General features: G+C 51.5%; 1 protein-coding gene across 1 annotated transcript in view; it reads right to left on the reverse strand.

Annotated features, from left to right (window-relative positions):
* The window catches only part of PAX8 (paired box 8), a 58,450-nt gene extending 46,596 nt beyond the window's left edge, over nt 1-11,854 (reverse strand). The window contains exons 1-2 of the mRNA XM_007446021.1: nt 11,766-11,854; nt 11,323-11,430 (exon numbers count right to left, since the gene is read on the reverse strand). Coding sequence (XP_007446083.1) covers nt 11,323-11,347 — 25 coding nt within the window. The 5' untranslated portion in view covers nt 11,348-11,430; nt 11,766-11,854. The remainder of the gene's footprint in view (nt 1-11,322; nt 11,431-11,765) is intronic.
* Between the last annotated feature and the right edge of the window lie 4,753 nt (nt 11,855-16,607).

A 16,607-nucleotide genomic window follows, 5' to 3' on the forward strand; every position in this document is an offset into this window, starting at 1 on the left:
ACTCAGTCTGGGATCATCAGCTGCTCCTATAATTTCATGGCTGTGTCTCTCTGGGTGTCTGAGAGTATGGACTTCTTTGGCCGCCTTTTTTATCGCCCCCAGACCAAGGACAGTGTTCCGTGCACACGCGTGTGTTTATGTGTGTGAGAGGGTGAGTCTTGTATGCACATGTGCATGTGTGTGTGTGACTACACGTCACCCACGTGTGTATGAATGTGGGTGTAACTGGGTAGGTGGGTGTGTGTATCACAGAACGCAGACCAGGGTGAGGACAGCCAGGCAACCAGGGTACAGAATTTAAGGAGGCGCTTACTTTCAGAGCCTATCCTGCCCCTTAATGAGCCCGAGAGTGGGGGGCTCCTTAAATTTTGCACTCTGGGTGGCTTTGTGCCGCACCCTTGACCCAGCCTTGGTTGTGTGTATGTGTGAACGTGTGAGAGTGTATCTCTGTACGTTGGTGTGTATGGAAGTGTGTGTTGTGTATGTATGTGCATACGTTTGAGTGTGTGTATGAGTGTGTATGTGTGTGCACTTGTGTCTGTGTGTCTGGGCAGTGCTTACTGGGCTTTGTCATTTCCATCAGCAGCTGTAGGGGCCCCTTCTCATCCCCCTGGGTCAGCCTTCCCTCTGCCCCGTGCCACCCACTGAAAGGCAGCACCCTGTCTCAGAGAGCCCTGGTTATACTCATGGGGTCTGGGGCAAGGCACAGCTCTCCCGCTCTCAGTTTCCTTGCTGGTAAAATGTGGTGTCAGGGCCTCACCTTTTCTGGCCTTGAACAACGCCACGTCTAGGTAGACTACTTGGTGTAATGAAACCTATAAGGCTCCTGTGACACGTGAGACTCAAGTCTAGAAGGTGAGAGGCACGGAGATGAACATTCCTACATAAAGTAGGCTGCAAAACATGCCATAAAAATAAAGTGCTAGGGAACTTGGGCAGGAGGAAAGGAATCCAGGAAGGCTTTAGGGGGAGGTGGCATTGAGCAGGGCGGGCTGAGGATAGCTGGGCTGTGTGCATCACAGACATGAGGTCCGTTGGGCCTCCCAGCAGCCTGCTGAGCCAGGGACCACGGGTCCACTTCACTAGCGAGGGAAACGGCTCCTGAAGTCACACGGGAGCACGTGGTTGAATGGGAATTCAAAACCACATGTGTTGGACTCTCAAGGCCCCACCTCTTCAGCCACCTCCATCCATGGGGAAAGAGGCTCCCGGGCCTCAAGATGGGCAACATCTACACGGGGCAGACTGATGAACACACACAAAACTGTCTGCAAATGCTGTGTGCAATCGCGTGTACACGGCGGGACAGCGAGTGACTTCCAGGGAGGTGGGGACAGACAGCCGTGTGGGCGGGGGCATGACGCGCTCCTGCCTGGGCTCTCCCGGAGAGGTGGATGCCTTCCAGCCAACCCGACCCAGCCAGGCTCCAAGGAAAGCAACTGTGACAAAGCAATCAGGGCAGCGACTGTGTGGCTGCAAGCAAGACTGTGAAGAGGGGGACACTCACAGGAGGGTGAATCCCGAGGCCCCAAGGCAGGTCTGTCTCAGTCGGGGGTACCTGTCCAACCAGCTCTGAGGCCAGCAGGAGACAAGGGGCTTGTAAGGCTCTGGATCTTTGGAGCATTGTCATATCACCAGAGAACACGGGGACTGGAAGGACACAGGCCTTGCCACACTGTCTAAAGGCAGACGTCTTATATAAAGTCTGCAAATCTCTGGAGACACGGGGATTAAGCATTGGATGGGTCCTGACTTGGCCCAAGTGGGCACATCTCCACGGCACTTACACCTACAGTTCTGCAACATTTTGCATTTTGCCAGCCATCGTGGAGTTGGCTGATCCAACACGGCCTCACCTGCTGCCTTTCTGGAACAGTGAGTGTTCCAGGGATCAAGCAGACTCCAGAAAGATGAGTTTTATCTGTTATTGGTGTCCACATGGTTGTGGCGGGGCGGCTGTTGGTGATAAATGACCTTTGGTGCTCCCACCACCTGGGCTGTTAGTTTGCAGTCCCCGTCCAGCCACTGAATTGTTTTGTCTGATTATTTCCCCTCTCGGCGCTGTGGGTCTGCTGCCTTTGAAAGGGAATCACAAGACTTCAGCTCCCTGCTCTGAGAAGGTGCCTCTCACCCCTGTCATTTACCTGGAATAACCTGGCAGTGGATGCCACCATCACTGGTGTGATGCCCCGCACACAGCAGGTGGCATCCGTGAGGGTTTGTGAAGTTGAAAACCGCTCACCCTCAGATTCCAGCTTCACTTCAGCTCCTCTCCTGCCCCAGCCTCCTCCCCCCCAGCCTCTTCCTCCAACTGGAAGTCACAGCCAGGCGCCCGAGGATGTGTCAGGAGATCACCCCATTCCTGCCACCTCCATTTCAACAGTCATCAAGAACAGTCTCAGGTTCGAGGGAAACAGCAAAACAGAGCTGGAGTCAGGGATTTGGTGCTCAGCTAATGCCAGGCTTTTAAATGTCAACCAGGGTTTGCTATCGTGCCAAAGCTGGATTATTATTACACAAAGTTGGAAAATATAAGACAGGAGGTAGGGGTGGGGCTGGAAGGAAGGAGAGAGAAGAGAGAAGAAGACAGAAGATTTGTGGATTTTTATTTTTTTTAAATAGACATATGGCTCTGTGTCAGTTAAGAACCAGTACACAAGGCACATCTCCCTGCGGTCCTGTCTCAGCTACACACATAACATAGATGCAGGCCCACTCTAACTCATCTTTCCTAAGACCAATTCTATGAAAACCCTAGAAGGTTCTGGCTTCCAACATAAAGTCCACGGGCAGCCCATTCTATCATAAGCCTCTACTGTTTCCCCTGTGATTGGGTTTTCTAGTAAAATGAAATAAGGAATCCTTTTCCAGACTGGGCTGGCGTAGCAGGTGATCATAGCCCCAGGGCTCTGAGTCAGCACTTCCCATGAATTCTTTCACTGAATCCAACACCCCTAGGTTGTAGGCCTATTATTTTATCCAGGTGGAATATTAAAAGGTCTGTCCTAAATCTTAACTGGAGCAAAATTTTGACACTGGTTTTCAAGCTCCTAATGGAGAGTTTCAGAGGAAATACTGAGACCATGTAATGTTTGGACATCTGTGCTGGAGAATTTTGGGAGACCCTCCTCCCTGGGGACCCCTGTACTGGAGCAGGGAAAAATTCTTGAGTGAGTAGCTGCTATGTGCCAGGGGAGGATACTGGTTTCACTTTCAGTGTTGCCTAGAAACCCTGCAACATCCCCGTGTTTTACACAGAGGAAACTCAAGCCCAGAGAGACAACTGACTCGCCTAACGTCACACAGGGAGAAAGCAGTAAGGTGTGGTTCACAGGCAAAGCCTCTGAGGCGGAGCCCCTCCTGCTGCCTGCAGAGATGGAGAGGCGGCCGCAGGGCCCGGCTTCACAGTGACTTCAAAAGTCTCTCGCCCTCTTGATGCCTCACAGGCCGCCCCTGAGTTGATCAGAGGAATAATAGTTCTCCCAGAGAAGCTGAGGAATCGTGGGCAAACACGCAGTTCACACGATGACGGCAGATTAAGCTGTTCCTCTTAAGTGCGTCACCCAACCAGCTCCCGACTCCTCTGCTGTGCCGGTCTGACAGCAACAATACGTGGCAGTGGACTAATTAGCACTAATGACTCAGGTCACTCCAAGGCCACTTAGGGAAACAAGTACAGAAGAGAACACAGATGAGCACTGGGGCTGAGGACAGGAGAAGAAAGAACAGTTTAAAAAGAAGGGAGGGAAAAAGTGGTCTTTCTCTCTCCATCTCTTTCTCTGCTTAAATCAAAGATGGGTTTGCATCCAAGAAATGCAACCAGCCAGGAGCTGGGGAGCTACTGTGCACAACCTAAAGGGGCAACATGAAAATTTACCCCCTTTCCAGGTACTGGTACAAGTGGAACCTCAGCCGAGGCGCCAAAGGAGCAGACGACTTGATTTTGAACCCCTGAGTGAGAGGGACCCTCAGGAAGCAGCAGAGGGAATGAACCTAAACTTGGGGAAATGAGATCCAGCACCTCAAGTGCTCCCCACTTGCTGCCTGTGGATGGGGCACCTGGCGACAGCCCCTGACTTCACGGGCGGGTCTTCCCAGTAACTCTGGAGCTGTTTCCATCACACCCACTAACTCCAAAGTCTCTGAAATGCACCCAGTCAGGGAGGCCCAGTGTGGTTTGGAGATACCAAGGGAGTATAGTATACCTGCTGGCCTACAATTTATTGAGGTGCCTGTGGGTAACTGCTTTTTTTTTTTTTGGTGCAGGTGGAAACACAGCAGCCTGGGGGTATGTGTTGAAAGAAAGCTCCCTCTCTCTGCCTTTTCTAGTGGCTGACCATCTCCTTCCACCTCACAGGACCTCCAGGAGGGACACAAGATAGGGACCACTGCTCCCATTTTGCAGATGGAAAGACTGAGACAGCCTGTTTTAATTGAGCTGGAGCCTTAGGGACACTGATGAAGAAACCAAGCTGACAGACTGAAGGTCCTGCCTGTTGCTATCGGTAGGAGTCCTTGAACCTCCTCACCAAGGATGCTGGCCCGAGTTCCCAATGGAGCTGCAAGCATGAACACATCTAGTGCTACAGGGAGTTTTGACGAGCTGGACTTTGGGAAGGGGGGCAGTGGAAAGGCAGCTGGAGTCAGATCGGCCTCACTGAGCATCAGGCCTCTTCTCTGCTGTAAAAATGTCCATAACAAACCTGCCTGGTAGACTCCTGAGAATTAAATGAGACAATGGATGTGCCCTCTCCCAGCAGAATCCCACACCTGTAATAGCCCTTGGAGATAATAATCAGAGCTTCCATTGACCGAGGGCTCACTAAGTGCCAGGGTGTGCCCAGCACTTTGTGTATTGGGTCTCTGTCTTTGGATATGAACGTGGCATGGGCAGAGCTGGAGCGGCTGTGGGCTGCCTGTGCTGAGCCTTGGCAATCCTTGGCATTTTATATGGCATTCAGGACTATGGCAGGATCCTCAGGAATTAACACAGAAACAGGACCCATATATCCCTGGGGGACTCCTGAACTTCCCTCCCCTTCATCTTGGACATGCCTCAGCAAGGAGACACTGGGTTCTACCCAGGCCCTTTGTTCTTCCTGGGGAAGGAGCCCCAGTCAAGGTAAAGCCCAGACTCAGTGACATGAATTGTGGGTTTAAAATAGAAATGTTCCCACGAAGATTTTTCTGATCCATAGTCCAGGTAAGAGACATTTGCTCATCTGGGCCACCTGGCCAAGGGAGAGGTCAGGAGGGGTTTTCAGAAACCCGAACAGGCTTGTCAGCCCTAACTCTGGACCTCAGGACATAATTACAAGTGGTCAAAGATCTACTTAAAAGTGCCACGACCGCAGATACATAAGGAAGGGTGGATACCCCTGCCCACTCTACCCTGACCCAGAAACTCTATCCCAGGGTCACTGACTGTGGACTGGAGAAACTGGGATTGGCCTGGAAGGGTGAAGTTTTCAGGAACCAGGAGACCCTTGGACTGTACTTCTCTGTCTTCCTTCCCCCAAAGAGAAACACCTAGCACCTCTGTTGGAAGCAGGCATTGTACACACTTCCTAAGCAGACTGTCTTTTAGCCCCGCCTCCAAAAGAATCTGGGCTAAGGTGCTCCAGAAAGAATCACTCCCCCCAAAAGCTCTGACTATGGGGTTGCATTCTCTTCTTTTCAGAGAGTGCATTATACCCCCAAGTTCTATCTCTGAAGGGAGTGCGGGCTCCTGGGGGCTGGTAACTCAGTCTTTCCCCAAGTCTCAACTAAAACAAAAGCAAACTGCAATCTGAAATGGGGGCACATTCCCCTGCCCTCTCCTTTTAAGATCATCTTTTTTTTTTTTTTTTTTTTTCTTAAACGAAATTGTGTCTTTTATCTTTTGGCTTTTTGTGTACTCAGAACGTCGGAGCTCAAAGCTTTCTCAACGCAACTGAGAAGTCGGCACCTCTTGGATTGATAAATAGAGCAGCTTTAAAATGCTTAGAACTGAAGACAGACCAACTGTGGCGAGAGAAAGTAAACACATCCCCGCACCAGTCAACCCTAGCAAGCTCCTCGCTGAGATTACAAACTGCAGTTCCTGCCTGAGCTGGCAAGGATGCTGGAGCAAGCTGGCGTGGGGAGGGGCAGAGCCACAAAGCAGCCTCCTCTGCCTCAGTCAGTTGTGTCCCAGAGGAGACGGGTCACCTGGGAGCCTACTCAGGACCCGGTTTGGATGTTCCTAAGCATAGCCGACTCTGCCAACTGGTTTCACGCCTGGCAATGTCCCAAGGGAAGAGGGAACCAGCTTCCTTCTTTTGATCTAAAGGGGGTTCCTCTCCCTTACCCCCGCACTCCCCGTGTGCAGGTGAAATTCGCCAGTGAGAGAATTGGGATTTTTCACAAAATAGACTGTGATCACTACATAATTCGATATGAATATTTGAGGTACTTTTCCCATGAAAAAATCCATACTTTAAACACTCCCCCCCCAACACACACACAAATTGTTTTTATGAGAACCAATTAATAAATGCTAATTCATCCAGGCATATCTCCACTAAATTACTGTTTCATTTAATTGTGGGGGAATTTTCCATTACTAAACTCTCCCTTGCTGGTTTTTTTTTCGCATTATTTATATATTTTTTTCAGTTTCACTAATTGTGGGGTTGGTATGCGATATTATCTGCTGTTTGTACGTCTTAAATTTCTTTTTCATTTAAAATGTTTCCTCATTCTTGCAGCTCCACGTAATCTGGGAGAAACATCATTAAAAGCAGACAAGATTTAATACATAAATGATGGAAACAGGCACTGGCTGAAGAAACGGGCACAGGAGAGCGTCTTGTCTGATGGTGCCCCTCTGATGTCAGGCGTGCATGGGTGTGCGGCAGCGTGTGTCTCCACTTTGGGTTAATGTGGAAATGTTTTCCTATGTCAGTGAGTCACAAGTCAATCCACGAAAAGACTTGTGGGTGCACAACTAGGAATGAAGATCACAGGGGCTTGAACAATAAAAATAAACAACACTTGAATCTCTTTTTAAGCCGCCAGCGGACAATGTGTATTTTCTTGCTTCCTTTTCACGGACACCAGATCCAAACTTTGACATCTAGACACCCAAAATCCAGACCAGACCAGCTGGTCCCCAAAGATTCTGCCTTTTTTATGCATAGAAAATTGGGGGGTTCCAGTGATGGTTAGGGGTGGCTTAGGGACTGTGGTTGAGATCGCATTCAAAAGGACATGTTTTGAGGTAGAATTTTGATTTCCTTATAATGAATGGTAAGGTTGCCATGCACCTGGCTACCGTCATTTCTGAAATAAGTTCTTTCACTTTTCTCTCTCCAGCCACCGTCTCCCCCTCTCTCCTCCCCTCTCCCACTGCCTCCTTTCAGTGTCTTTCTTTTTCTCTTCAGTCTTCCCCTTCTTTCTCTTTCACGGTAACACATTCTGGAGGATGTGAATGATTAAACTGTTTACTCCGAGGTTTGAGGTTTAGGTATGAAAAGGCATGTCACTGTAAGTAAAGTTTCACCTTTATACCCAACTCTATCAATAATTACAGAACAAGGATGATTGTTAGTAAATCTTTCTTACAGTTAGCTCTTACAAAAAGTGATGGCATTTATTCTGAGTGTACTGAGTTCTACTGATCTTACAATTCACAAAAATTAATTACAAAGCTGAGTAACCTCCAAAATGAAGTTAGCATATAAAGGGATCATGAGTATATCCCTGGGAAAATGCATACCCATAAAACATGTGCCACATTAAAACTCAAGATTTGAGGTCATAAATAGAAAGTTTTGACATGTTATTATAATAGTAGATGCTTTCCTTTGAACCAAAATATCTCTTAATAATTAAAATTCCGAGATTGATTTTTGTGTTGTTTCTCTTCACTTCCTTTGTCCTCTTCAGCAAAATTAGGTAGAGTCCTTTCGGGTATAGACTGATTAAATTAATTAACTTTCCTTCCACCCCCAAAATGTCCCAAATAAATGCTTCCAATAAACATCAAAAAGTGTCAATTAGAAATAATTACTTCTTATCAATCAGTAGGGCAATTAAAGTGACAAAGCTTGAAAAGATACTTATCTTAAAACTAATTCACAAGGTAGCTAAATTATCTCCTAATTAACTTGTATTGAGGAGGGTGGGAGGACGGACCATCTTGAAACAAAGATGAATGGAGGAACCCCAATACCTCTTTATGGTCCTCAAGCGCCTCAAGACTGTTTTTCATCCTGAGACCTTATTTTCAACCCAGGCAAGAAACCTGGGCAGAAAATAGATCTTTGGCTCCCTTTGCCCCTTTTTAAAACCAAGAGGAGGGAACAGGGGTTTTACATCTGTGATTTAAGGAAGTTAGAGATAGGCTCCTCCTTGATCTAAAGGCTCCTTTGACTTCTTGAATAACCTATTTTCAGGAGCTGAGGGAGAGGGCTTCTTGGAAGTTATTGCACATAACTTTTAATGACAACCTGCTTGCTTTTTACTAAACTCTCTTCTTCATGGATACAGTATTGTTGACATTTTAATATTTAGGTGGCTTTTCTCGTGCATCTTTGACTCTTTAAAAAAACGTTCTTGCTTTAGAGGATCTTTGTTCCCTGATGCTACAAAATTCCCAGTAGATTTTACAGACCATTCTATTGACCACCGGCAGGTCAGAATCATTCACTCTTTACTCTCCACATCCCTTCAGGAAAAAAAATATATATATATTATATATATTATATATATTATATATATATAATATATATAATATATATATTTTGCTTTAAAGAGCTTTCTGCGAAACAAGATCAGCAGAGAGCGAGCCGCAGAGGGTGAGCCACAGCGGCCTGGGAGGCAGAGGGCGCGCAAAACTTTTCTCGGGCGTCTCGGATTTTTGGAAACGGTGCGCATGGCCTCGCTCCCGCGAAAAAAAGCCCGCGACCGCCTTCGCCCCGGATGCTACTCCAGGGGAAGCTTCAAGGGGCGCTCTCCAGGCAAGGCCTAGGCAAAGCCGAACTCAGAAATGGAAGTGCCTGGGGAAAAGAGGGAAGTCTCTAAGACCTACAAGAGAAATGGGCTTATAAAAACAGGAGGGCTCAGCTTATGAATTTAGCTCTAAATATAGGCAATGGTGTCAACTGATTAGAAAGACGGAGGGTCTCTCCCTCAGGTTTGCCTAGAGAGGATTTAGAAAAGAAACAGGGGACAGTCTTGAACATCTTGAGCTATGTTTTAGGCAATTTTCTACTGTTTCATTAGCATTAAATTAAAGGAGAAAGTCTCATCCTCCCTCTGCCTCAGATTTTTTTTTTTTTTTAATTTGTTTTGGGGAGAGGATAGAAGAAGCCCCTCTGGCTCCTCTAGACAGAAAATTACCTCTGTCCCAGGCCCTGCCAGGGGTGGACGGCTCCCTCCCCAAACCCAAGGGCGAATTGCCTCAGAGCTAATGGAAAAACTGTGTCTCCTCATCTGTGTCTGTTGCTGATTAAAAATAAAGTAAAAATAATTGTGTCCTTTCTTCTTTCCTTCTTTATTTCCTTTTATTCTAACGAGTGCTTCTATAATGAAAATACGTAGCGAAAACAAAATCAAGCCAACCCAAGGGACCGCGACATCGTCTTATTTCTCGAGCAGCGACATAGAGGAAAGGGTCTGGTCCAGCAGGGTAAATCCGAGGTCCGGGAGCACCCACTCCTATCACCGCCAGAAAGGTCAGGGGAAGGTCGGGGGTTGGTTGGGGCTTGGGGGTGAGAAAGGAACCCAGAGCCCAGCAGAAGCGGCGGGACCCAGCCTGGCGTGGGATCTGGCACCTGGCGCCGCGCGCTCGGCCTCGGAGACCGTCCTGATGATGCCGAGGCGAGTGGATTGACGTCTCTCTTTAGACCCCCGTTTGGCTAAAGACTGAGGGACTAAAACCTGGTCCTGGCCTCAAAATGTGATCAAGGAGCTTGAGTGGCGCCCGGGCGCGGGTGGGGGCGGAGTAAGGGGTGCCAGGCGCTCCCCTCGGTCCCCTGGCTCGTCGACCCCGCCGCTCCCGGGGAAGGGCTGTGAGGTCTCCATCCCGCGCCCCTGGAGGCCCGGCGCCCGCAGAGGGCGGCCAGGACGGCGCTGGCCCCAGTCTCCTAGGGGCACCGGGGTGGGGAGGGAGCGTGCTGCTGACTCCGTCTCCGGTGGTAGAGCGAACCCGAAGGAGAAATCTACCGGCGCCCCGGGGGGGCGCCTGCGCCTCTGCCCGTGGAGCCTCGGCCCCCAGACCCGAAGCAGCGCGGGCGCAGCTCGGACCCGCGGCGCTCTGGGCTAAATTGAGATCTCAGCCGCGCGCCGCGCCCGATCCGACCCTGCTTATTATAACAAATGTCCCGTTTGCCGAGCGGGACTTCATATTCGCCGGGAATTCATCTGAAATATTGATTTCCTCTCACTCCACCGGCCCAAATCGATAGCGCTGCGCCCTGGCCCCATAAATCGCCTTCCCCGCGGTCGGCCCAGCTCCATCCATCACCGCGGGCCAGGCCGCGCCTCTGCCCGCTGTCCACACTTGCTGAGCGCCCGGCCGGCCGTGCCCACCGCGCCGCCCGGCCCCGACCCTGCGGCTGTTTCCTGGCACAGACCACCCCGGCCTGGGCCAGGAGGTGGGAGAGAGCGGGAGTCGCGGCCAGGGACACCCTGAGCGCTTTTGAAGGGCCTGGGCCCGGGCGCCGGTGGGGAGGGGAGTTCGGCCCGTGGGGGGCTTAGTCCTCGCAGGCCGGACGCCCCGAGCACGGGTCCCCGTCTGCCCGGTGCTGGTTAAGGAGGAGTCCGAGAGTCCCCCAGTACGCTCTCGGCTCCCAGGCCCCGGACCGCGGGCTCCTTTCCGTTTGTCTGGAGAGGTGCGCTGGGCTCACGGTCCCGCCCGGGAGCCACGGGCAAGAGCTGGGCGCACCCGGGGACGAGGGCTTAGAGGTCGGGGGCAGGGGAGCTGCAAGTCCTGCACGGCCGCGGCGCAGGGCCTGAGAGCGTGCAGGATGCCCACTCTCAGGGGCCAGGCAAGACCCGGCTGGGGCGCGAAGGACACCCCTCTGACCCCACGGAGAGGTCCTCGCCGCTCCGGGTGGTCCGCAGAAACGCAGGCCTGCGGAGGGCAGCTCCGCAGGGCCGGGACGAATCTCAGGGCCCGAGAGCGGCGAGACGGCAGCCGCGGAGAGCCAGGCCGGAGGCGACCCCAGCTGCGCCCCCCCCACGCACGGGGGTCCAGCGAGCCGCGACCCTACGCTCCCCAGCCCCACCGACCCGAGCGTACGCACGGACGCACGGCGACGCGAAGGCTCGGGGGTCCCGGCCACTCCGCGTCCTTACCCGATCTGATGGAGTTGTGAGGCATCGCCGCGGAGTCACTCGCAGCCCGCCGAGGGCTCAGGGCTTCCTCACGCAGGTCCCCGCTGCGCCCACCGCCACGCCGCTGCCCTGCACAGACCCAGGGGCAGGGGCATGAGACTCCCTGCCCGCTGCCTTAGACCTCCTCCCCAGGCCCTACCCCTGAGGCTCTCATCGCTTGGCAGGAGTCTCAGGATTTTTAGGTGAAGTGTGGCCAACCTCAACCCAGCCTAACACATGCGCCCGGCCGGAGGATCCGGCGTTGGCATCCTCCGAGCAGCCCCAAACTCCAGCCCGGTGCCCTCTACCTCTGCCAGCCCAGCCTTAGCCAGTTTAACTTGAGAGAAAAAAGGCTACCGGGCTTCCTGGGACCTTCTCCCTTCTCGAAACACCCCTTTCTCCCAGTCAACCCCTGGGAGGCATACCTGGCCGGCCGGCAGGCCACAGGCCTTCACTGCCCGGGTCCGCCCACGAGGGTGCCCTGGGCCCCGCGTCTCTCCTCCTTCCGAAGTTTGTTCCCATCCACCCGGCATCGCCGACCGGTTTTATCCCGCCAGGGCCCGGAGAGATGGGTCTGGAGAGGCTCGCAGGCCGCGGATTGGCTGGCTGGGTGCAGGGGGGTGCAGGAAGGGGAGGATTTTGCAAGGGGGACATGGCTGAGTGGACTCAGGAGTTAGAAACATTCGCTGGAGCTTCTGTTTCCAGTGGAGAGAGGAGAGAGAGGCAGCTGGGCCCTAACTCAGCAGGCCTGGAAAGATTTGAGGAGTGGGCGATGGAGGCCTCAGGGCCTGAGGATGAGGGTCTCTGGGTCCCCCTGGGGTCAGTGACACCAGAAGTGAGAGGCACGCCACCTCTGTGCACCCTGCGTCCCCTCGTCTCACCCCTAGTCTGCTCAGGGGATCACCTTTTCTTTTGTGGGAGGGAACTTTGTTTTATATGCCTGGTTCTTGAGGTAGATGCCTATTCTCAGGGCGGGAGGCAAGATGGTCTAACCTTCTCACCACTGGTGTGGACCTCTTCCAGGGCAAAATCCTGAACAGCCCCTGAACCCATTCCTTCCTCACCAGCCAGGATCCACGCCTCACATTGTTAAGTTAATGAAAATGGTCACCTAACACATTCCACGGGAACACCTTTCTCCTTCTAAACACACAGCCGCCAGCCTCCTTCCTTGCTTCCTGAGGATTTTGAACTTGAGAGAAGAGTCCAGAGGACGGGCCATGAGGGCCTAGATTTCAACTCAACGTGGAAGGGTGTTAGAAAGGGACAGGATGAGCTGAACCCTGCCTTGTCTGCAGGAATCAGCAGCCTTGGGGCCGTGTGGGCCTGGGTGTGGATAAGAAGGGCTCCCTTGGGGTGGGAATGAGAAGCCCTTAGAGGGGGTGAAAGCTGCCCCCCTCCTTCCTCACAGGTCTTCTCTTCTGTTGGGGGAAGCGGGTACAGGGAAGATTGTGTGGGCGAACAAATGTCCTGCAGTGCCAGCAGGCCGGCGGGGCAAGGCCTGGGTGTTCCCCAGTCTCAGGCTGTGCTCTGGACTCAGGGTTATATCTGAGAGAACTGTGATGCTCCTGGCCTGGCGGGGGTGGGGGGGTGGGGGGGAGGACAGCTCTGGGGTACAGAGACTTAGAGCTGCTGGCGTGAGAGGGAAGGGATGGGGCCGAGGCAACTGGGGTGACTCAGAGGGATGTGTGCGCGGGTGTGTGAATACACACAATTTTTCTTAATTAAAAAAAAATCTCTCTCTTTCAGGTTAATCCACTTCCTCCTCCCACCCAGCCTTGCTTGTTTCTCGATTTAGCAGAAATTAATGATTCTGTGAAAAGCAAAAGACTATGTATGTTTCAAAATGGATCCTTCACCCCATACGTGGCTCTAAACAAAAAACAATTCACGCTTTATTGTTTTAAGTGCGTCTCAAAACTTGTTATTTAAAATCGCTCTGTGGTTTCAAAATGTCCAGATATTCCACTTCTCTGGTCAGACCTCCTCCTGGCCGCACCCCAGAGAGAGAGGGAAGAAAGGTGCTGGGATGAAAGTGGGCCTTGGTGTAGGTCCCACGGACCCCACAGACCGGTTTGCTGCTCCGGTGCCTGCCCTGTTGTCTGTAGGGGAGCGGTGGAGTGCGGAGGCCACGCAGAGACTGTCCACCCAGGCTCCCCTCCTACGGCGGAGGCAATGCTCCAGGGTGAGCCCGACAAGCCCTCATCCAAACAGTTCTGCAAACTTCAGAGCGTCTGCCCAAGCTGAGGGGCTGACAGGTACTGATAACCTTGAAAACTTTTGCATCGTTCTTGCCAATGCTTTCCTCCTGTTCAACAAAACAAGGTCCCCTCCTCCCTGCCCCCCGTTTAGCAAAACTTCTCAAAGGACAAAAACAGCAAGTTATCAAAACAGCCAGGTCCCAACTGTGAGTTCATCTTTTAAAAATTCTCTTTAATATGGAAACTTAATATGCAAAAAACACATCCACACACCTTGAGAGCACCCCTTCCCCAGACTGCAGGTGACTGCTGGTGGCCAGTAGGAGGCTCCACAGAGAAGTTCTTCCAAAGCCAACAAGCCAACAAGCCAACAAGCAGTAAGAACACAGGAGCTCCACTGCCTCTTGGTCTGGTCCTGCTTTTTAATTACAGTGGGATTGGAAGAGGACCTAATTATTTTCAAGTAAGGCCAAGAGAACGGTTATTAACCAGTATCCCAACCCTTTGCAAATGCAGAGGTTGAAATGATACATATATAATTATATAATTATATATAATATATATAATTTTTAAAAATGCCTTTTCTCACTGTTTTTCTGCAAACAAGAAAAATTCATGATCCTTTTAGTTAAGCATAAACATCTCAAGCCTTCCTTTGATGTAATTAAACTTTCCAAATAAATTTAGCATCCTGACTATGACACTCAGAACAATGGGAAATTGAGGACATGCTTTTAAAAACTGAAATACCTTCTTCTGCTTTCTTCTCGGATCTGATGTCCGTAAGCCTTTCACGCTGAGACTATCACCTGGCAACCTGTGATTTAAAGCCAGTTATGATTTTTCGAAGTCAGTGTTTTTCCAAGACTATTTAATTCATTGCCAGTATGAAAATAAATCGAGAAGAGAGAGTAACTCTGATTTCCTTTAAAAATTGGACAGATCTGGCCACAAATCTAAGTGTTTCTTCGTAGAAATGAATTATCTTGCAGTTCAACATTCGAAGAGTTTAATATACATCCCAGGTAGCTGCCTAACCCCAGTGAGTATTCTGTGATTTTTAAATTCTAAGTTGATCCACTGAAGCTTCAAAAGATGGTCTTTCTTTCCACGGTTCAGCTGAAATCCACCAAACTGGTGGTAGGGTTTGTTAGGGTTGAGACTGAGGACGTTCCCTAGATGTGGGATTTTGGGTGCTAAGATACAGAACTGTCCCAGGGAAACCAGTATGAGTTGGTCATGTTAGCTGATAGAGCTGGGAAGGAAGGGGTTTGGGGTCCTTTAAAAAGCAGCTCAGAGTTTACACTGTCCCTGGGCTGGGTGTTCAACTGTGCAGGTGGAATCCTGCCTCCTTCTGGATCAGGCCCTTGACCGTCTGCTTGGTCAAGGGGGCCTCTCTTTCCCCCTCACCTCCCTGTATCCCAGGAGAGGGAACCCAGGACCTCTTCCTCCCCTTTGATATAAAGTCTCAGAGATTTCTCTCTGCCAACTGCCCAGAGGCCAGCCCTGGGGGAGATCCCTGCCCCCAACAGCCTTGGGGGAGATCCCTGCCCCCTGCTTACCTGCCATGTCACCTTCCCCTACATGGTAAACAATCCCGGGACTAAAGTGCATCCTTTGGGGAGGAAACAGCAGCTCTCTACTCTGAGTTAGAAGGCAAGCGTTTCAGCCCTGGCTGTGTGAAATGGGACCATTCCCTTTCTCTGAGCCTCAGTTTCCTCCTCTGTAGGATGTGGCTGTGAGTGAGGAGTGGGGGAGGTGAGACCCACCTCACAGCCTTGTTGTGACGGTGAATAGAATTATGATGGTAAAAGCCCTTTGAAAACTGCAGCTCTGTACAAAAGTTAATTATTATTAGACAACAAAGGCAGGGCGATACTTCCAAGAAGGGTAGAGGTGACACTCCTCTAAAAATTTTGTTGTAGATGTTGGTTCCTTTAATCCTTTCCCAGCAGCACCGTGAGTTCTTCAAACAGCTGTGTGACTGCTGGGTGATGGACAGGTGAGCCGTTGAGCAGGAAAGGGCCAGTGAGCCTGCGCTTGTGCGTTGGGTGCAGGGTGGGTGTGGGAGCTTCTGTGGGACGGGGGTGTCTGTGAGGGGAGCGATGAATAGTCCCTGGCCCAGAAAGAGGGAAGCAGAACCAATGGCAGAGGGGGAGGGCCAGCGCCAGGGCAGAGCTTCGGACCACCCCCCCCCACCCCCCCGACTTCACCATCTGCCGAAGGCAGAAGCGCTCAGGGCAGCACCCTCTGCCCCGACAGACCTGTCCAATTGTGCCCCAGCCACACGGGATTTCTACCAAGTCCCACACCTCAGGAAATGGCCGACAGCCTGCCAGGAGGCCTCCTGGCGGCTGTGTCGGAGAATCAATCATTAATTACCCCACGCTCCTCCCCCCACCCCCAGGCTTTCAAAACACAGAAATAGAAATACAGGTCCTGGCAGGTGAAAGGAAAGTGGAAAGCAGTTTGGAAAAAGCCACCCGTGGCATCTGTCCAGTTGCTTTTGGGGTTGGAGATGTGTCCTGGGCACGGGTCTCTGGAGACCTTTGCCCACCCCAAAGCCCCTGGTGGCTGCCACCTGGGCTGCTGTGGGGGACGTGGTATTTTCGGGGTGGAGTAAGAAAGAACCCCACTGGGGAAGCAGAGAGTAAGGTAGCAGAAGGAGAGGAAAGGAGCAATGTATGGAGGGGATAACACGGGTCAATTGTTTTTTCTTTTTTAATAGTTTTTTAAAAGCTACAAATAATGACCTAGGCCCCTTGGCAACCCATTTTGCAGATGAGAAGACTGAGCCCCAGGAAAAGTGAGTACCAGATCTGAGGTTACCCACCCGGTAGGTGGCTGACTCGATGTCCAAATAAACACTAGAGACCCAGACTGGCCTTAATGTTGGAAATTCTGCTCACCCCAGCCTAGTTCCCTCACTCCCCAGCATCTACCCCACATCCCGTCAGGAAGGAAGGTTCTGGATCCCAGGGAGTGGCCAGGGTGAGGTCGGACTCCCATGGCCAGAAAACTTTCCTGCCCCAAGAGAAAAGAGCAGCTCACCAGGCAGGAATGGCC

This window comes from Lipotes vexillifer, unplaced genomic scaffold, assembly GCF_000442215.2.
Source record: "Lipotes vexillifer unplaced genomic scaffold, Lipotes_vexillifer_v1.1 scaffold1275, whole genome shotgun sequence".
In the NCBI taxonomy this organism is placed as follows: Eukaryota; Metazoa; Chordata; class Mammalia; order Artiodactyla; family Lipotidae; genus Lipotes; species Lipotes vexillifer.